The 19867-nt window shown below is 59.3% G+C and overlaps 5 protein-coding genes across 5 annotated transcripts; 3 read left to right on the forward strand and 2 right to left on the reverse strand.

Moving 5' to 3' along the window:
- Positions 1-217: 217 nt before the first annotated feature.
- Positions 218-2025, forward strand: HRG_08913 (P-loop containing nucleoside triphosphate hydrolase; the record flags this gene model as incomplete). Its single annotated transcript, XM_044867384.1, has 5 exons — positions 218-757; positions 814-1125; positions 1168-1239; positions 1291-1685; positions 1731-2025. The coding sequence occupies 5 exons, from the start codon at positions 218-220 to the stop codon at positions 2023-2025; spliced, it is 1614 nt and encodes a 537-aa protein (XP_044717405.1).
- A 2532-nt stretch (positions 2026-4557) lies between these two features.
- Positions 4558-6230, reverse strand: HRG_08914 (deaminase domain-containing protein; the record flags this gene model as incomplete). The annotated part of the gene is made up of 3 exons (XM_044867385.1): positions 4558-4610; positions 4681-5664; positions 5735-6230. The coding sequence occupies 3 exons, from the start codon at positions 6228-6230 to the stop codon at positions 4558-4560; spliced, it is 1533 nt and encodes a 510-aa protein (XP_044717406.1).
- Positions 6231-7685: 1455 nt separating this feature from the next.
- HRG_08915 (glycosyl hydrolases family 2, sugar binding domain-containing protein) lies at positions 7686-9869 on the reverse strand (the record flags this gene model as incomplete). The annotated part of the gene is made up of 3 exons (XM_044867386.1): positions 7686-7815; positions 7875-8249; positions 8308-9869. 3 exons carry the CDS (start codon positions 9867-9869, stop codon positions 7686-7688), a joined length of 2067 nt encoding a protein of 688 aa, XP_044717407.1.
- Positions 9870-14375: 4506 nt separating this feature from the next.
- HRG_08916 (alternaria alternata allergen 1 domain-containing protein) lies at positions 14376-14927 on the forward strand (the record flags this gene model as incomplete). The annotated part of the gene is made up of 1 exon (XM_044867387.1): positions 14376-14927. One exon carries the CDS (start codon positions 14376-14378, stop codon positions 14925-14927), a length of 552 nt encoding a protein of 183 aa, XP_044717408.1.
- Positions 14928-16531: 1604 nt separating this feature from the next.
- HRG_08917 (amino acid permease domain-containing protein) lies at positions 16532-18317 on the forward strand (the record flags this gene model as incomplete). The annotated part of the gene is made up of 3 exons (XM_044867388.1): positions 16532-16631; positions 16716-17808; positions 17894-18317. The coding sequence occupies 3 exons, from the start codon at positions 16532-16534 to the stop codon at positions 18315-18317; spliced, it is 1617 nt and encodes a 538-aa protein (XP_044717409.1).
- Positions 18318-19867: the final 1550 nt, after the last annotated feature.

The following is a 19867-nucleotide window of genomic DNA, read 5'->3' on the forward strand; positions in this document are numbered from 1 at the left end:
GAATCGCGACGGTTTGTCGACGGCTGCCCCGTCAACTGCCCTCTCATTCACTCGCCCGTATTTCAAGGGCCGCCGTTTGGCTTTTCGTCCCTTTCCCATTTATGCCCCTCCTTCAGCTGCAGGCTCTCATCTCATCTCTCTCTCTGCCTTGCAACCGCGCCGCAGAAACACACATCGATCCAGCTCAAGCTACTCAACCTTGAATCTGGACTCCATCATGGCTGGCCAGTTCTCGGCCCAGCCGGCGCTTGCAGCCAACCTGCCCACCTTGCTCTCCCACATGGGCCTCCTCGACCCCGACGGCAACTCGCAAGACGAGCACCAAGTCTCGGGCGCGCCCATCTTCACCGAGTCTGTACGCAAGTACGCACAGGGCCCCGGCAACAGGCCCTTCCAGCAATACGGCCTCCTCGGCGGCGACTCGGTCAAGATGGCCTCGTCGAGCGTGTTCACCGGCAGCCTGGTGGCGGCCGACAACGACCCGCGCATCTTCTACAACGTTGCCGCGCCCGCCAGCGTCTTCGTCTGCGGCAGCCAAGGCTCCGGCAAGAGTCACACGCTGAGCTGCATCCTCGAAAACTGCCTCATCCCGTCCCCTGCGAGCGTGCTCCCGCGCCCCCTCACCGGCATCGTCTTCCACTACGATACCTTTGTGTCGGACACGGGAGGCGCGCCGTGCGAGGCGGCATATCTGGCTTCCTCCAAGGGCGTGCAAGTCAGAGTGCTCTGCCCGCCGACCAACATTGTCAAGATCAAGGCACGTTTCATGCCTCGTCCGCGTGTGCCAATGCTCGCTCACACATGCATCGACAGAAAATATACAGCGCACTGCCGCGCGTGACCGTCGAGGAGCTCCGGCTCGACGAGTCGGATCTCAACACCAAGAGGATGCTCGACCTCATGGCCGTCAGCTCCGTCCAGGGAGGCGGCATGCCGCTGTACTTGCACGTCGTGACGCGCATCCTGCGTGACCTCCGCATCCTGCAGCAAAAGGCAGGCGGAAACTTCAACTACACGGCCTTTAGACGCGAGCTCGAGCTCCAGGACTTGGCGCCCGGCCAGATGGGCCCCCTGCAGCAGCGTCTCGACACCCTGGAGAGCTTCATGCCCCAGCAGCAAGTCCAGGTTGCAAGCGCGTCGTCCAAGAAGAAAAAGGGTCCCGCCCAGACTCCGTCTAAGAAGCAGAACGGCGCGGCGCCCGCTCCCGCCAAGAGAGCCGGCAATGTCTGGACGCCCAAGGTGAGGCTCTCACAGGCCCGCAGCATGCACGCTTGCCTGACTCTCTTCTAGGCCGGACAGTTGACCATCATTGACCTGTCGTGTCCCTGCATCACCCAGGAGGCGGCTTGCGCGCTCTTTAACATATGTCTCAGCCTGTTCCTGGAGCAAAACTCGCAGATTGGCCGCATCATTGCGCTCGACGAGGCGCACAAGTACATGACGGACTCGGACGAATGCGCAACGCTGACCGAGACGCTGCTCGCGACGATTCGCCTGCAGCGCCATCTCGGCACCCGCGTCGTGATTTCGACGCAGGAGCCGACCGTCTCCCCCAAACTGCTCGACCTGTGCTCCATCACCATTGTCCATCGCTTTACTTCCCCGGACTGGTTCCGCAGCCTGAAGCAGCACTTGGCCGGGGCCAACAACCTGGCCCAAGGCATGGACGGAACGAGCGTGATCTCGTCAGAATTCGAGCAGCAGCTCCTTGCCCAAATCCTGAGTCTCAGAACTGGCGAAGGGCTGCTCTTTTCTCCGAGCGCCTTGATTGGCCTTGCGCGTGGCTGGAGCTCGAGCGCGCTCAATGCTCCCTTTGGAAACGAGAGCCCAGATGCGCTCATCGATCTCTTGGGGGAGGGCAGCGGGCTCAAGCATGACGGGCCCCGGAGCACGGCGGCAGCGCGGGACTTGAAGAACGGGTCCATGACAGACATGAAGCCGGTGCCTCTTGGCCCCAAGCCATTGAAGATACGCGTGAGAAAGCGTATCACGGCTGACGGGGGCCGCACAATCATGGCGGCTTGACCGCATTGCACATGTCCAGCTTCCCCCCTGGCCCCCCCTTTTTTTTGGCATGCACGCTTGGTGGATTCTATCAAGGACTGGATATGTTGGGCAACGAGAGAACGACTGATTCCCCTCTGGCTGGTTACCTGGTTTGGAACCATGCATGTAATGACTGGAGTTAGAGTCTTGATGCAGGGAGTTGGGGTCTGGAATAGTCACGATAATAGTGTTAAAAGGTGTTTGGCATGTCAGACAGGGAACTGAATTGAGAGACGACGAAACCTGGTTCCTGGTGCAGATTGCGACTCCTGCGAGTGCTCGTGGAAACTGTATGGAACACGATCCGGCTGCCCTTGAATGCTAGATCGAGGGCTGTGCCTCACGTCAAGCCGTTGATGACAGGAGACGAGACCGGGCTCACCCTGTGAAATGCATGTATCCTGCTCTCTTGCATCAGGCCGGGAGAAAGCAAAGGCTCCCTCGATGCAGTCGAAGCAAGGCAGCGAATCACCCGTGAAGAAGCCATGCATGCACACACTCATGGGCCATGCAGGAGGCCCCCGTGTACTACCTCCCGTCCGTCCCACAAGCCCCCGTAGCAGCGCCCACTGATCACTAACGTCGTAGAAAGAAACGGTTCAAGCGGAATCTCATACTGTACATGACCGGAGGGCCTCCCGCAGGACGCTTAGGCGCCCGGCCATGCCTCCCCGACGCCCAACCACACAGGAAAGCCTACAGGAGCCATTCGACGGGCAGCCTAATATCAAGGAACCGTGTCGATCTGGGTCATATATATAGTCATTGGCTGTCGGGAGCGGTGCTGACTCTGGCCCGCACTGTGAAACCCTCAGCTCCTCGCCTGCAGCCAACATCACCCGCTCGAACCAAAACCATGGCACAGATGCACCGAAATTGCAAGGTGGGCTGATGGAATCCGTTCGAATGGGTTGGATGGGCAGCTGGCTTGCTATATAGTTTGGACCTGGTCGTTGCGTCTCCGACTGCTCTCCCCTCTCCAACCGCGCGTTTCCTACACCATTCTTCTCAGACAACACAGTTTCACCTCACTTTGTTCCGGCCACATCGTATTTTGAGCTTGTAGCATTTTCAGCAGGCGCACTGCCTGCCAGAGACAACCTCCAATGAACGCACTTAGTCCTGGTGAGCAAGTATTTTGTTCTGTGGCATTCCGCGCCACAGCTGACCAACAACAGGCTCTCGATCTTCCGAGAGCTCCTCCAACCTGGGGTGGGACAGTTCCCCGTCAAGCCAGAGCCTCGATGACTTCATTACCGAGGACGACGGGCTCATGCAGCTCTTGTACTCGGCGTGTAACTTCCCGGCGCTCGATAATTGCAACCGATGCTCAACTTACAGCCAAGCGGAGCCTGGTGTCTTTAACGACTCGCTTCCCGCCTGGCCTTTAGACGGTTCCTTTTTGGACTTGAGCGGCACGGACTTGACAGGCTACCCACTTCCTGCCCGTCAGTTTGCCGAGGAAGATGTGTTCAAGACAGCCTTGTCGAGTCCCTTGGAGGCTTTTTCACACCTGGACGAAGCGGCCGGACATGGAGAAACAACGCACATGGCATACGATGCGTCTGAAGCTCTCTAGAGTGAGCAATCAATGTGCCTCCCATGCGACGATTCTCCTGATCTGGCTGCTGCTTTCAAGCCTGTGGTACCCATTCACGACCCGACCATTCAGCCTGCGCACATATCAACATCGAACCATGATCTTTACCAGCCACATGAACCGACCATTGCCAACACACCTTCAGGCCCCAAACAGATATCACCAGAATCCACCAAAAACTCAACTACACATTTCGAAGAGTGGCAACTACCACATCTCCAAGACAACCAGGCCGTGCGCGACGGCGTCTGGTTTTGCCCGGCGGACGGGTGTGCAAAATCATTTCTCACGCCGGGCCTGAGGAGAAAACACCTCCGATCGCACTTCAAGCCCATCATCTGTCCCTCGTGTCCGCACACGGCGGCCACCCAGAGGGACATGCGGCGCCATGTCAAGGCCCATAATAAGCAAGAGAGCGAGAGGATTTGGTGTTGCTTGTGCAAACCCAAGAAGAGCTTCACGCGAGCCGACAATCGTGAGAAGCATTATAAGAAATACCACGCGGGAGCATGAGGCCCCTCGTTTAGACCACAAGGTTCGATAACATTACATGAGAAAGCATGTCTGCCCATTCTTTTGTATTCTGGACTTGGCAAATCATAAATCGTTAGGACAGCTGTACAACGAAAAGAGAAAATAGGAAAAAAAATTGAAAAGAATAAACCGAGAACTGAGTGAAGACGACAACATAAATAAATAGAAAAAAATGGAGTCTTGATAATTGTATGATGTAGCTCGCATTTGCAGAAAGCCAATTGCACGCAGTTGAGCGTCCTACCTTGGGTTCGAGTTGACCGGCTGAGGCCATCCCGCGACTGAGTCTTAGAACCGGGCCAAACCCTTGTTCAAGGGAACCCATATGTCAAGACTAGACGATTGGTGAAGACACTCCCAACAGTACCCCGTGTGAGTCAGTGTCGGACCCGAGGCTTGACTGCTCGTCCGCCGAGGCTGGCGCGAGAATCTAAATCAGCGACACGGTCCACGAGACGAGCTGCATTGACGGGTGCTTGTACGAGACACACAAAGCTTACCGCTCCGTCCACCGTCCAAGTTACCGTTCTGTTCACCGTCCGAGTCTCCAGAATCAAGAGCCTCACCATCAGACCCAGAGAACCCAGCCCCCTCGCTGGAGCGCGTGATCCCCGACAGCGAATCCGGGCGCGACGGGCGCGGGCCAGCCAGGACGGCGATCCTCTCGAGAGCCAGGTCGCGGATGTCGTCCGTTATACGGATGAGCACGGCGCGCTGCTCGGCCCAGCGGGCGTCGCGCGCGCCGTCCCGCAGCCGGGCCACGCCCCAGTTGAGGTGTAGGTTGCCGTGCGAGTCCGGCTCGACGCAGCGGGCCGGGTGGTGGCGGAAGTACAGCCGGCAGCAGAAGCAGGCCGCCTTGCTGCAGGCGACGAAGCGGTCATCGGCAGCAAAGGGGAGGCTGTGGGCGTGGAAATGGTCGAGCAGCTGCACCTCGGCGTGGACGTGCGGCGTGAGCCGGCCCTGGCCCCGGCCGCCGTGGTTGTTCCCGTCGCTTCCGGCATCCTCGTCCGCCTCGTCCGCGCCGGCCAGCTTGGCACGCACGGCTGCCTCCAAGCCCACGCGGTGGTCAAGCAGCGCAAGCCGGTCCTGCAACTCGGCCCGGCGCGCGTCCGACGCCTTGACCATGCGGTTTAGGATGCCCGGCAGCGTCGTCAGCGCGTCGACCCGGGGCGGGGCCGCGCACTCGGGTGCCGCGACCGGCGCCGCGCCGCAGTCGTCGAGCAGCGCTCGCAGCCGCCGCGCGTCGCCCACAAGCTCCTTGACGACGCGCACGTGCGACGCCAGGCGCCCGATGAAGTGCCACAGCGCCCGGAACGCCAGCGATGTCCCGCCGGGGGTCGACCCGTCCTCGGGATCGGCGCCGAGCCGCTCAATGCGGCGCGCCCGGGAGTCGTGGCGCGACTGGTAGGCTAGATGGCAGAGGGCCAGAGCGTTCTTGCCGTGGGATGGCTCGAATTGCCGTACCCAAGTGGCTAGGTCAGAGCCTTCGGGAACAACATGACCGTCAGAGATTCAAGCAGCCATCGCCATGGACACGGGCTGGTATTCCCTTACCTTCATCTTCCGAATCAGCCTCCAGAATTTCCCGGCACCTTGTCGCAAACCTGAACAGCAGCTTGGACTCCTTCTTGAGTCTCTTCTCGGCAAAGCCGGCATATGCCCTCATCAGCTCGCGCTCCGCCCCCTGGTCGGCGTCAGTCCCCGTGCCCCCGTCGACGTCACAGACAGCCCGGAGGCTAGCGAGGACGCCCTTGAGAAACTCAACGGCAGCGGCGGCAGACGAGTCACTGTTGGTGGCGAGCCAAAACGTAAAGTTTGCCGCCCCCTCCTCGACGGCAATGGCCGTGGTCGTCGCGCCGCCCTTGGTGTAGTCGCATATGACGGCCAGGTTCTTGAGGAAGCGCCGCCGGGCGCCCACGATGCTTCCCGGGGTGTAGCGGGTGGTGACGTGAGGAGCGCAGTCTTTGCCCAGGATGCCGAGGAGAATCAAGGGCTCGTATAGCCTGGCGAGGGCTCGGGCGTAGGGGTCTAGCCTGGGCGTCTTGGCCATCAAGATGGTCGTCCTCCTCGGGTTAAAGTCCTTCAAAGATGAGGTAAAACGGCCGATGATTTCCACTTTTATGGCGCAGCGTAATTTTTTGAATGAAGGGGAGCCGTGAAAGAGGTTGCGGATATGGCTGCGGGCTGGGCAAGGGGTGTAACCCTTGGGCTTTGACGTATCATGTCGATGGGATGATGAAGCGGACGGCGGAGGGCCTCCCGCATGTGCACCGTCGGGATGACCCGCAAGCCATGAAATTGCCAAAAAGGCCTCTGGAGCGTGAGACTGAAAGATGAGAAATACCTTGGTCAACAATGCAGGCCCGGTGTCCACAGAGCAAACAGGAACGAGAGCACGATCTCTGATATCCATCATCTTCGGCGCTTCTGTTAATCTAAGATGCATTAATACGACTCAATGCAAGTCTAGAGTTCTTTCTGTCTATCGTCAGTGCAGGCAGGGACATCTCCTTGACCTGGAGGTTGAAATCGCTTTGCTATGCCTGCCACTGAAGCGTGACGTTGAGGCAGCATTGGCAACGTCTGGCCACACACAATAACGCCACTCTGCTTTCGCAAATCATGACCTGGAGACAGCAATGCATTTACGCGGGCTTGTGCTGGGAATAGAATTCTAACCGCGACCCGGCTCATGCCTGCCAAAGTCCACCAGGCTTTGCGATGAGAAAGCTTCTCGCTGTCTTCTTTGCCATCAACTCGTACCGCCGCCCGTGGAGCTTCATGCAGCCACAGCCTGTCTCAGCAGCTTACATGGCCTAGTCATGCGTGAGTTCAAGGCAACGATCACATATGGTCCCCTCCCTGTTCTTGACGTTCCGCCTGCAACCACACCGACAAGTGCAGATAGGATCGGAGTGGCTGACAGCCCCAGGAGGAACAGACTGCTCGGCGAGGGAGAAAGGCCCAGGGGCCGCGTCATGCGGAGGCAAAGGAGTGTCGGGAGCATTGGGAGTGACAGTCTCGATGCTGTCATTGGTGCACGGAAGCCCGTGGCCAGAGAGAGAGTCAGACATGGCCTGGTGTTTGTTTTTATAGACGGAGTGGTGTCAAGATGTTGCGGTTTCGCGATCAGATGCTCAACGACTCAAAAGACACAATACGAAGCTGCGAACTGCTCTGGTGCTGGCAGCAGAGAGCGGCAGCGTCTTTTATATTCTTGCCAGAAGACAGTTGTGAATCGAGGAAAGCTAGTCTCCGATGCACGCTATCTCAAATCGTCGATGGGCCAATGTTGTGAGTAGGGTCTCCTTCGACGGAATCAGCGTGCGACGTAGACACGCTGTACATGCAGTGATGCCCGAGCCCTCTAATCAAGAAAAGCTGCGTTCGGAATGGATGAGGCACTTCAAAGAAGTTCAACCGGACCAAGTGGACCCTCTGTCCTTGCTTCACGTTCACCTCATCGAGTAACTCAACGAGGAAGCTCTCAGAAGAGCAGCACAGTCTACGACGAGCCAACCCTGGTGTAGAACCCCCGCAAGGCCTCGTCAATGACAGTCTTGACCTTGGCAGCGTCCAGCTTCTCCTTGCGATCGAAGCTGTACAGACCATTGGCCTCTTGTTCAATGTCGGTTCTGCGGCAGCAAGTCAGCACATGGTCCAGGACCCCGAGGAACAAAGTGGCGATACTCACAACTGCGTATACACAAACGCACAGCAATGCCCGCCCTCGGTGACAGCCTTGACCAGACGCTCGAACCTCGCCAGCAGGTCCTGGGGATCGCTCGCGGTCGTGTAGCCCCAGTCGCGGTCCGCAGCACCGCCCTCGGGCTTCGCCGGGGCGATGTTGACGCCGCCAAACTCGGTGCACATGATGGGCGCTCCTGGCAGATGCTTGGCGTCGCCGACAAACAGGTCCCTCCCGGCCTTGGGGCCGAGAATGAGGTCCAAGCTGGCGCAGTTCTTTTGCAGGTCGGGCCCGTCGCTGTAGTCGTGGAAGGTGGTCAGGTCACTGCAGACATGCTCCCAGCCGCAGTTGTCGTTGATGCTTCGCGTGGGATCGAGCGTCCTGTCGTCTATGTGAGTTCTCGAGGCCCATGTTCCGTTTCTCCCGACCTTTGACTTACTTGGTGAGATAGTAGAGCGCGCGGACGTGATCGCGCTGCTCCGCGTTGTCCTTGAGAGACGGATAGCCCCAACTCTCGTTGACGGGGGTCCACGTAACGACAGAGGGGTGGTTGATGGCCAGCCTGACAGACTCGGTCCATTCTTGGTTGAAGCGGTCGATGTATTCGGGGCTATACTGGTACGAGTTGGCCATCTCGGCCCAGACCAGGTATCCGAGCTTGTCGGCCCAGTAGTAGAAGAGGGGATCCTCGACCTTTTGGTGCTTGCGGCAGCCGTTGAAGCCCATGCGCTTGGCCAGCTCAATGTCGGCCTTTGCGCCGTCGGGGCCTGGCGGTGTCATGAAGGTGTCGGGCCAGTAGCCCTGGTCGAGGCACAGCGCCTGGAAATACGGCCGGTCGTTGAGTCTCCAGAGGCCGTCGCCCCGGGACCAGTTGATGGAGCGCATGCCTGTCTGCGACTTGACCTCGTCCAGGACGTTGCCCTGCGCGTCCAAGAGGCGGATGGTGATGTCGTAAAGGAGAGGGTGCTCCGGCGTCCACAGAGCCACGCCGTCACGCCAGCACCGCTCGTCGCCCAGCGGCGCGCTGGCGACGAACGAGGCAGGCAGCTTGGACCGCTGGTCCTGCGACAGGCGCATGCTGAGCTCGAGGTCGACCGAGTCGGTCTCTTTGGACAGGTGCTTCCGGTCCGACGTGGCGACGACGACGCCGCCGAGCCCGGCCTCGACCTCGACGCTGCAGCCCTGGCCCTGCCGGCGGCCGAGGACGGAGACGTGGCAGCGCAGGTTGCCCGACTCGATGTCGTTGGACTGGAGGACGGTGCCGTGCGTGCTGTCGGCGATGCTGGCGGGCGGGACGACCTCGAGCCAGACCGACTGCCAGATGCCGCCCGAGGGCGTGTAGAAGATGCTCTCGGGCTTGGCGCCCCAGTACTGCTTGCCGCGCGGCTGGGTCAGGTCGTAGGCCGAGTCGTAGACCCTCACCGTCAGCCGGTGGGCCGACGAGGCCGACGAGGAGGCGCCGGCGTCGACGGCTTCGGTCACGTCGAGCTGGAACGGCACGTGTCCGCCGCGGTGTCCGCCGACCAAGCGACCGTTGACCCAGACGCGCGCGGCGTAGTCGACGGCGCCGAAGCGGAGCACCAGCCGCCGGCCCTGCTGCTTCTCCTCGGCGGTACGCAGATCGGCGATGTCGCGCTCGTACCAGAGCACCTCGTGGACGCCGCGGTCGTCGATGCCGGACGCCGGGCACTGGAAGACGTAGGGGACCCGGATCGTGCGACGGCGCTGCACGACGCCGGCGGCGCTCGCCGTCAAGGCATTGTCCTTGTAGAGCTCCTGCGTGCCGGCGGCGATGCGCTGCGTGATGGACTCGCTCTCGGTCTGGGCGGCGGGCGCGCCGGCGGCCTGGACGGCGACTTCTTGCGGCAGGCCCGTCTGCGCCCAGCGGCTGGTCAGGCCGACGTCGTCGTCGTCAAAGAGGAAGTGCCACGGGCCGTCGAGCGACTGCCACCGGAGGCTGGTGCGCTCAAAGTCTGGGCGCGGATAGCTTGAGGCCGGCATTGCTGCAGCGTTGCGGAACGATGGGAGGGAGGCAGAACGGACAGAAGCTTCGATGCTGGCGATTGAAACAACACGGTGAATTTCCCTCGGGCCCGCGACAAGAGAAGAGAAATAAGAGAAGTCACGTCTGGGGGGATTTCGCTGAAGAATTAATTGAACTGAGGCTGAGAACGGCCACGAGCGACGAAATCGTCATTCCAAACCCGATGATGCGGCCTTTCCCCCCTCCTTTTGCTCTCCCGTGGATCCCCGGGTGGCCGTTCCCAGGTTAATCCCGCCTGTCGATGCAATCAGAACGTCGGCGCTGAGTCGGGGATCGACGGGGCCGCGGCCGGCCACGGATCATCCTTTCTGTCCACTGGCGGTCTGATGGCGCAACCATCTGGTGCACCAGGCTGCTTGTTTCAGGGCTTCTTTTGGAGAGACAGTCGCCTGCGTACCTGTAATACATAATGTTTGTGTGGGCGTGAATAGCCGCGAGGGGATTGAGTTTCGACGGATTGGCATTAAGCAAGCGAGATATGCTGGAAAACAGCCAGACCAGGCAGTGGCAGGGTAGTCCAGTCAGCCAGCTGTTCCGTCGCCGACCGAGAAGTCCCTGCCACGGCCTTTGATGGAGAATTGATGGTGTAAATCTGCTGGGCGCATAACCGGACCCCAAACAAGACCGGAAACGGAACTGAATCAAGGGCCCCGGCAGCGGAGCCAGTGGGCCACGAGCCCGCCATCTCCGCTCTCGGCCGTAGTGGAGACGCCGGCCCTCTGCTCGGCCGGCAGGGGTTCCGGGGGCCCCCTGCTCCCGCCGACGATAGGCTTCGGTCCTGCATTGGGGCGGGAAGCCACTCCCGCTGCTCTAGGCTCGGGGAAAAGAGCCTATTTTCGTCCGCAAGTAATTTATGGCCGTGGGTGGAATTATACACTGCACGAGGCCCGCCGGCTGACGGCAGCTCACATACATGTCTCTCAAGGTCACTAGAAGGCGGAGCGTAGCTTCGTTGCCCCGAGAACAGCCACCTGGGAGGTGGTGATGGCGAATGAAGAAAGGAAGACAACCCTTTGCCCCTTCGTGTCAGCAAGGGGGCACGAGGCAATTGGCCAGCCCGTATCGTGGTTCATGAATGGCTCGATGGGGGCATCGGAACATGGATTCCCGGGACTCGAAAGCATCAGGAGACAACAAACAGCCAATTTTCTCCACGGACATCAGTTATGCCTCTTCATTGGCACAATGCTCAGACCCAGCCACGATGTGTCGTCGTGCCCGTATCCAGCTGGGCTGGAGCTGCGGTCATCTGTACATACATGAGGTAACCTGCAGCGCCTTGCACACCATAGCCCCCGTGAGACAGCCTGCCAGGCACCAGGGGAACGTGGCCCCGTTGGCCGTCGTGGGCCTCGACGTTGACGGGCCGACTGGGCACGCAGCCACACTCTCGCGCCTCTGACCGTCTTCTCCATGACCCGCCAGCCCCAACGGTGGGTGTACGGACGGGTTTTGTGCCACGTACAGTACTTGGCTCCTATTTACATTTACACCACTGTCATCACGCACAGGCTCACCGCGATCGACCTCGTGCGGTTGGTAGCGAGCACAGCCTGCCGTTGACTGTCATACCGCGCATGAGCAGGAGACAAGGTCTCACGGCATCCCCGTGGCCGGCGTCATTTGTTCTTCCCCTGTGCCACCCATGGCCCAGCGGCTCTCAATCTCGCAGGCGCCATGTTGTTCAACGCTTCCGGTGGCCCCTTGACGGGGTGGCGGGCGGGAGCCAATTCGACGGGGGCAACACCCTCCCTACCAGCCAGCATTAGCCTCACAGCTTTCATTATATGTACATGCGTGTGCGAATACCCAGGCACGAGGCTTGCCGGCAGGAAAAAATAGACTATACATACGAGTAAAGTACAGTGCTCTTATCGGCGGTACCGTCATGGCCTCGCCGATTCGGAAAGAGGAGCGACCGGGTGAGCCCGTCATGTGCAGCGGAAAGGGACCAGGTTGGACGAGAGATCGTCTCCATGACATGTGTTGTCTCGGGAGCTTGGGGCAGAGGCCGCTCTGAGTAACGGGCCCTCGCTCACCGCAACGGTTCCTGGACGGTGGATTTGCCCCCGATTGCGAGGCATGGTTTGCACCTTGTCCATCTGAGTGCTTCCCCGGGCAACGCTGGGTCTGCCTGAGAAACCTTCACTCCGTTCACCGCTCGTTGCTCTCGTCAAGCTGATGGGCAGAAGAAGCCCTCGAGCACGGCGCTGTGGGCATCCGTCGTCTCCACAATGACATGGAGCCAAGCCGGCCGGCTCGGGGGCCTTCGCTCTGCCTGCCGGGGCTGCCGGGTCCCGGCCTCACACCCGCTGGGAAGCATGGAGGGGGGAGGGGCGGCACTTGGTCAAAGTACGAAGTAGCAGAGGGTGCAACGCTGCCATGATACGAAGTGCCAATACGAACATTGCCTCTCCGTGGGCTGACGTCCTTCGCCGCTGAATGCCTGCGCATCTTGATATTGGCTCCGGAGCCAATGCCCATGCAGGCCTCTTGGGCGTAAAAGATGGTTCCATGCAAATGTCTGGGCCCGAAGTGGCCTCTTGGATGCCTCGCATCCGGACGCAGGCAAGCAAGCACTGCCGGCTGCGCACATATGTATAGCCCTTTTGCCCTGCATCCGCGGCTACCTGAGTGTCCGGGCAACCGCGTCCTTGGCCACGGATGGTGGTCGAGACCTACGAAAGCCCGATGCACGCTCCGCTGCTCGCGTACGAGACTTGTGCAGGAGGATGCATCTCCAGGCAAAGCGGACGGAGAGAGACTCGGGGGGAGACTCGGGGGGAGACTCGGGGGAAGACTCGCCGACCCGCCCCGTCGGCAATCTATCCCACGATGCCATTGCAGGACGGGTCGCACGGGGTGTATCGTATTGTGCGACGGGGTAGCAGTATTTCGTACTCGGGTGAGAGGGAGTCATGGGTTCTTGCGAGGGATGATTTCCTTGCTTTTTCGTCCGTGTGCCGCGCCAGATGCTGGTCTTGGATCATGTTGGTTATGCCTGCTGCCCCCGCACTGGCCGTTACGATGGCCTGGGGAGAAAAGGAAATGGCGGGGAAAGCAGATTGAATCCCAGCCACTGTATCACGGGAGGCTGATGGTTCGTGCGTGGTGTTGGTTCAGCATCTGCCGGGGCGGCCGTGTGCATGTTTGCCGTTGAGGAGGCCGCTGCTCGTCACCGCTTTAAGCTCAGACTGTCGTGACTTGACGGGACACAAGCCGTGATGGAGAGAGAGCGTGGGCCACTAATCAGAGCGTGTCACTGTTTATGACGAACGTGCACGAGCTGACGATGCGGTCTGGATCCTTTTTTTAAACCGGGTAACACGAGGCATCCGTGATGCCACCCGCATCATCCATACCTCATGACGGTGCACAGTCGAACAAAGCCCGTCGAGCAAGGGACTGCCGGTAGACACGGCCATGAGCAGGAGGAAAGGCTATTCCTGGCTGGAAAGGGTGGACGGAAGCGAGGCCGTTTGCGGGATTGGCCCCGGCTGCGTGGGTCCGGACCAGCTCGGGGATTTTAACAAGGTTGCATGGACCACGTTGCCGAGGAGAATTGTGCAGAGCAAGAAAACAAGAGAGAGAAAAGGCTGCAATGCAAGTACAATGCAGAGCAGAGTGTGCTATCGATGCACGGTTCGGCAGAGGCTACGGCTTTCTGGATCATCGAGGCCGCCGCAGCTGAAGGGGCGCCGGCGCTGCAGTAACGTAGGATCAACAAGCTGCGCATGCACAAGGCACCGTACGTCTGCTTCGAAAGACGGCGGTCAATACTAATTACTAAGAATACGAATACATGGAGTAAGAGAATTGCAAAGTCCTTCGTCCAGTCTCCCCCTCGGCCGTCCCGGACCTTGGGCCCCGCTAAGGGATCGACTTACAGCGCTCCACTCCTCCACTCCCACTGGAGATGCCCCGGCGGGCGGGCCGTCGAGCTCCTGCTTATCCTGCTGTACAGTACGCTGCCTACCCACGATACGAGGCCCGCGCTACGTCATCCAGTAATGACGAGGCATCAAGCAGCTGCTGTTGTACATGCGCCGACTCCCGTTGGGGCCGGTAGAGAACCGAACTCGGCCCATCAAGGGTCCTCGTCGAAGAAGGGGGGCGACATTTGGCTGGCCTCCCTCTCCAACCTCCCCATTGTTCCACCCCTCCTCTCACTCTCACTCACACTACCTAACACTAAGACCATGGCTTTTGCGGCTGCAGCTTCATCAGCTTCATCAGACCTATAAGTAGGCCGAGGAGCTCCCCTCTTTCCATTGCTCCAGCCTGATCATCATCTGTCTACTGTCTCCATCGAACCAGACATCGATCAACACTCCCACTCCCTCTATCCATCCCTTATATCATCGTCACTTGCCTCACCACTCTCCTCCATCTGTTCTCCCGGCTACGCCAGTCCTGCGTCCCAGCCGCTTTACAAACAACACCACATCTACATCGCCATCAACATGCGTAGCCTCTTGGCCTCGACTCTCGTGCTCGCCGGCTCTGCCATCGCCGCACCCGCACCAGCCCCCCAAACCTGCACCAGCGACTCCGTCGCGGTATCAGAATGGAGCGTCAGCGACTTTGAATACCACGCCTCGTACGTCTTCACCACGCCGGCGCACCAAAACTCGGCCGGCACCGTCAACTTCAGCCTCACAAACGCGGCCGTCCCCTACACGGCGCAGTGCTTTGCCGCGTCGACGCAGCTGCAAGACTTCTTCTACGGCAACGTGCCCTACAAGTGCACCCTGCCCGCCGCCAACTCGGCCGACGAGGTCACCTTTACCTTTAACAGGGCCTCGGGCGAGCTCAAGCTCGAGCATTCGTGGAACTGCGCCAGCGAGAACAGCCGCTTCAAGGCCAGCGGCGGCGCCAACGTCGGTCTCAAGTGCCATGAGCAGGAGACCAAGAATGATAAGTGGCAGATGGGTCAGGAGTATTCCCGCCGCGAAATCAGCTGCGACCGCGTGACCCTGAAGGTGCCCATTACCGAAAAGAGCGGTGTTGCTTAAACGGTGATGATCTGTCGATGCGACCGAGGGAGAGCAAACATACCGAGAATCACCTGGTTTGTACCAGGTACTAATGTGTTATTGAAGGAGAAGGCATGGCATGAGGAGGATGGGCACCGATGGGTGTTTAGACCATGACTTGATGTAGATGCCGTCATGTTCGCTAGACGGGATACGATACTCTTGACGACGACGAGGAAAAGCTCACGATGGGCTAGATAGCCTTCAAAAAAAGTTTCAAAGTTCAAATTCGACGTTTCATGGTTGTGCATGTCAAGCCATTGATGCAAGGGCAGACAGAGACGCACCCAACAACAGCTAACTCGACCACTATCACGCAACCGCTCACATGTTCTGCCTACCCCCAGCCGGGTCAACATTGTTCAGAGACGACATCGGCAGCTGGGATAACATTGAGAGAGTCAGCCATGCAGTGCCTTGGTCTCTCGCGGGCCGTTCAGTCAGATATGCATGCATGCAGGCACGGGGAACGGAGCACGGCGAGCCGCAGCGCCACCAGGAGCGATGAGGAAACATGGCAGCAGCATGGCACATCGACTGGTCACGCATGTGCACGAGGCCCAAGTTATCTATTACAGTACTTAGTAGTACATACTACATACATACCTTACATACCTAGGTACACTAACTAATATGCTGCGGCTGAGCATTGGAGTCTGGTGATGATGGTGGTTGACGCCTTCCCCGCACGCTCCAGGGTCGAGATTAAAAAAAAGTGAGACATTGATGGACGGGCTAAGACATACATGAGCACGGCGAACTTGAAGATGGGGCCCGAAATAAACAAGACGAGACGAGACCAGTCCTCTTCTGCGGGATCCGATTACAAGGTGGAATTGACTGGAGCCACATAATGTCGAGAGAATTTGCGCCGTCGGCGTTTCTGATTGGCCGCAGGCAGATCGCGTCATCGGGCCCAGCGGGGCCGGCAGGTTATCTTCGGCGGGCCCAGCAACTCATCTCCAGCGGGGCTCGGCGGGCGGAGCCACTGAAGATGTATGTCTCTATCAGAGCAGGGCTGGAGTCAGGTGCATGCTGGATATCAAATACTTGGACGGCCTAATCTACAGTACAGTAAGCTCCCGTCCTCCACGTGGGTCTGCGCGCCTACCAACCTGGGTTGCTTGGAGCCTCTTCGTCCCGTCTCGCCAATGCTCCCTCGTCGGCCGCCGACTGTATGGCTGTACGCGCCTTGAGAAACCCATTTCCAGTCGACCGACACACAGCAGACGGCAGCCGCACCCTCTGTCCCAGCGTCCGCCACTGCCGCAGCCCACCCCGACCTCTTGGCTCCCCAAAGACCGCGCAATGCCGACGAAAAGTCGTCAACCAAGGGGTACGATGGCACCATCGCCGCGACCCGCTGAAGACGGACCCTTCTGGTGGGTTTCTGCAATGTCGACAGCGACAGCGACCCACCCGCGCCTCTGTGTTGTCGGGCATATAAGAACTGGAGGGTGCGGCTCCGACTCTTGTTGCACCTGAACTCTCTCCCCTCGCCGACCTCGTCAGTTGCTTCGTCCTGGGCTGGCCGCTGCGCGTGCTAGTGTCTCTCTACTGTCGATACCCCCAAGCCGCCGACCATGGATCGCCTCGTCGCGGCCCTGCGAGTTGCCAAGGGCGACGATGGAGTCACCGTCAAGAACAGCGATTCGGCCTCGGCCACTCACGACACGGAGCCTGGTCAGTTCTCTTCTCCCAGCTTCCCTCTCTTGTGCCGGCAGGGAGCCGCATCATGACTGTGCGAACCCTCTCTAACGCGGCCAGGCCATCTCGAGGTCGCCCGCGAAAACAAGCGCCAGATCGGCATCCCCTCGGCCGCCCTCCTCATCTTCAACCGCACCATCGGCACCGCCATCTTCGCCACCCCAGGCACCATCCTCTCCCTCTCCGGCAGCGTCGGCCTCTCGCTCTTCATGTGGATCGCCGGCATGGTCATCGCCATTGCCGGCACCGCCGTCTACATGGAGCTCGGCACCGGCCTGCCGCGCAACGGCGGCGAGAAAAACTACCTCGAGTACGTCTACCGTAAGCCGCGCTTCCTCACCACATGCCTCTACACCGGCTACGTCGTCCTGCTCGGCTGGGCGGCCGGCAACTCCGTCATCTTTGGCGAGTACATCCTCCACGCCGCCAGGGTAGAAGTCACCCGCTGGAACCAGCGCGGCATCGCCCTCGCCTGCCTCACCTTTGCCTTTCTCATCCACGGCGTCGCCCTCAAGTGGGGCATCCGCTTGCAAAACTTCCTCGGCATCCTCAAGATTCTCGTCATTATCGTCATCATCATCGCCCCGCTCTTCAACCTGAGCAAGGTCCGCGAGAACAACAACTTCTCCAGGCCCTTTGAGGGCACCACGGCCAGCGCCTATGGCGTCGTCACCGCCCTCTACAACGTCATCTGGAGCTTCGTCGGCTACAGCAACGCAAACTACGCCCTCAGCGAGACCAAGAACCCTACCCGCACCCTCAAGTACGCCGCTCCCCTCGGCATCGGCACCATTTCCATTCTCTACATCCTCGCAAATGTCTCCTACTTTGCCGCCGTCTCCAAGGAGGAGATTCTCGAGTCCAAGCGCCTCGTCGCCGCCTCGCTCTTCCGCAACACCCTCGGCGAATCGGCCGAGCGCGCCATGTCCGTCTTTGTTGCCCTCTCGGCCTTGGGCAACGTCATGAGTGTCATCTTTTCCCAGGGTCGCCTCGTGCAGGAACTCGGCCGTGAGGGCATTCTCCCCTTTTCCCGCCTGTGGGCCAGCAACCGTCCCTTCAACGCTCCCCTGGCTGGTCTCTTTGAGCACTGGCTCGTCACCGCCATCACCGTCCTTGCCCCGCCGGCTGGCGACGCTTACAACTTTGTGCTAAAGTGAGTGAACCCCTCGATCGTTGCAACCGCTCCCTTCTCTTTCTAGGGCCTCAAGACCTCAGTGCTGACGTATTTTGTCACCCAGCCTCATCTCGTACCCTCTCGCCATCATCAACGTCTTCGTCGCCGGTGCCCTAATCCACCTCTACCGCAACCGGCAATCCTGGAACTGGAACCCCCCCCTCAAGGCGACCCTCCCAGTTACCATCTTCTTCCTGCTCAGCAACATTTACCTCGTCGTCGCCCCTTTTATCCCCCCTGAGGACGGGCAGAACATTTATGAAAATCTCCCCTACTACATCCACTGCGTGGTTGGCTTTGGCGTCATATTCGCCGGCGGTCTTTACTGGCTGGTCTGGGCCGTCATATTGCCCAAGCTGGGACGCTACGAGCTTGTCCGGGACACCGTTGTGGACGACATCGACGGTTGGGAGAGAAGTGTCTTTTACAAGCGGCCGATAAGAGCTGCCCAGGACGATCAGCGGTCCTCGACGAGTCGTGACTCGTGACAAGCAACCGCGTTCACTCCTTTTAAGTGGCTTCGGCATGTCATACCTGGGAGCAGCTTCAGGCACCGAGCATGTGTGTCTCAGACAGTGGAGGCGACCCGGCAGGACCCTCAAGGGAACGATTGAACCAGCACCAGATTGGCGTGGTGGGATCGTCGTGGAGGGCGCCATGATACCCCCCCCCATTAGGAACGATTGAGATTGTGGGCGGCGAAAACATTGATGCAATCGGCCACCGTCCGCCCGGGCCTCCCGGAGTTTTTTGTCTTTTGACAAATCAGCATTACATGGCAAATAAGGCCAAAGGTCATGGCCGCCGGGCGGCACGTCGCTTGCTTACGCGGATGGCCAGGAAAGTCGCATTGCATTTTGGGCTCTGAGGGATCGGGGCGAGGCCAGACGCTGCGGGCTGTGGGGTGGTAACAGCCTCACCGGTCGTTCGAGGTCAAGGTGTTTCATCCAATAGAATCCGAAGTGTGCAGCTGATGACTCGGCAACCTTGGTCAAGGACGGGTGTTGGAAGAGGGGGCTCGGCGATGGCAGGACCTCTCGCGCCTCTCTTCTGAGTTTTTTTCGAATGTCGGATAGCCACGAGGCAACTGGGTGCAAGGAAATTAGACCGCCATCGTGTGTGGCGGCGGCCTTGCGGGACTTCAACCATGATCACCGCGCTTTAACGCTGCGTAATGCAAGATTTCAACAATAGCGAACTACCTATCGCGCCTTAACGCTGCGTGGTAATAGAGATTAGTGAATGGAGGGGGGGCCTAGACAGCCAAAGAACACACAGAGAGAGAGCTTGAGCTTGCTCGGAAATGGCCCGAGTCAGCCATGTTCGTCACCTCTTGGGCCAAAGACGTGCTCGAAATGCAAGCTTATAATGGCCCAAGCAGCGTTGCAGCGCGCACGGAGAGTAACACTCGCACAAACGCAATAGAGTTGCGGCGGGCAGAGAAAGGTAGAAGGGCCCAACTTGGCCGCCCGTAACACCGCAACTAAGTTAAGGTTGATCACATGTCAGCAAGATACCGTAGTCCTCGAGTGGAGAAGAACGAAGAACCGAGAGAAACAGAGGCGAGGCTGGTGTCTGAGATGGAGGGGCACGCGAATCGGGTAATCACCGAGACCCTGGAGAGACATACCTACTATTACACAGGAGCTGAAGTTTGCAGGTGATTCCCAAGGCGAAGGTCCGCCATGTAATTAGTATGGGCTCCGGCTCCGGCTTTGCGAGGGCATGCTAGGAGGGCAGGGGAACTACCGGTGTTCTAGTAGCTACGGATAATACAAGTCACGGGATTCAATGCGGACGATTCAGTGCGCTTTCAGTGGATGACGGTGGTATAACTACGATGCATGGCTATAGCGGCTAAGGTTCTTGACCAGGCGGAGGCATGAATAAATTGAATCTGACTGTCAGCTGCCACCAGCACCTCCATGGCATATAGGGTCCACTACCGGGTCATCTGTTGGAGTGTCACTTCACTTTTGCCTGCACAACCTAGTGGTTTCCTCACACTGACATACTACGTAACTCGCCGCAAAGTATC

This window comes from Hirsutella rhossiliensis (assembly GCF_020360975.1).
Source record: "Hirsutella rhossiliensis strain HR02 chromosome Unknown scaffold00011, whole genome shotgun sequence".
NCBI lineage: Eukaryota > Fungi > Ascomycota > Sordariomycetes > Hypocreales > Ophiocordycipitaceae > Hirsutella > Hirsutella rhossiliensis.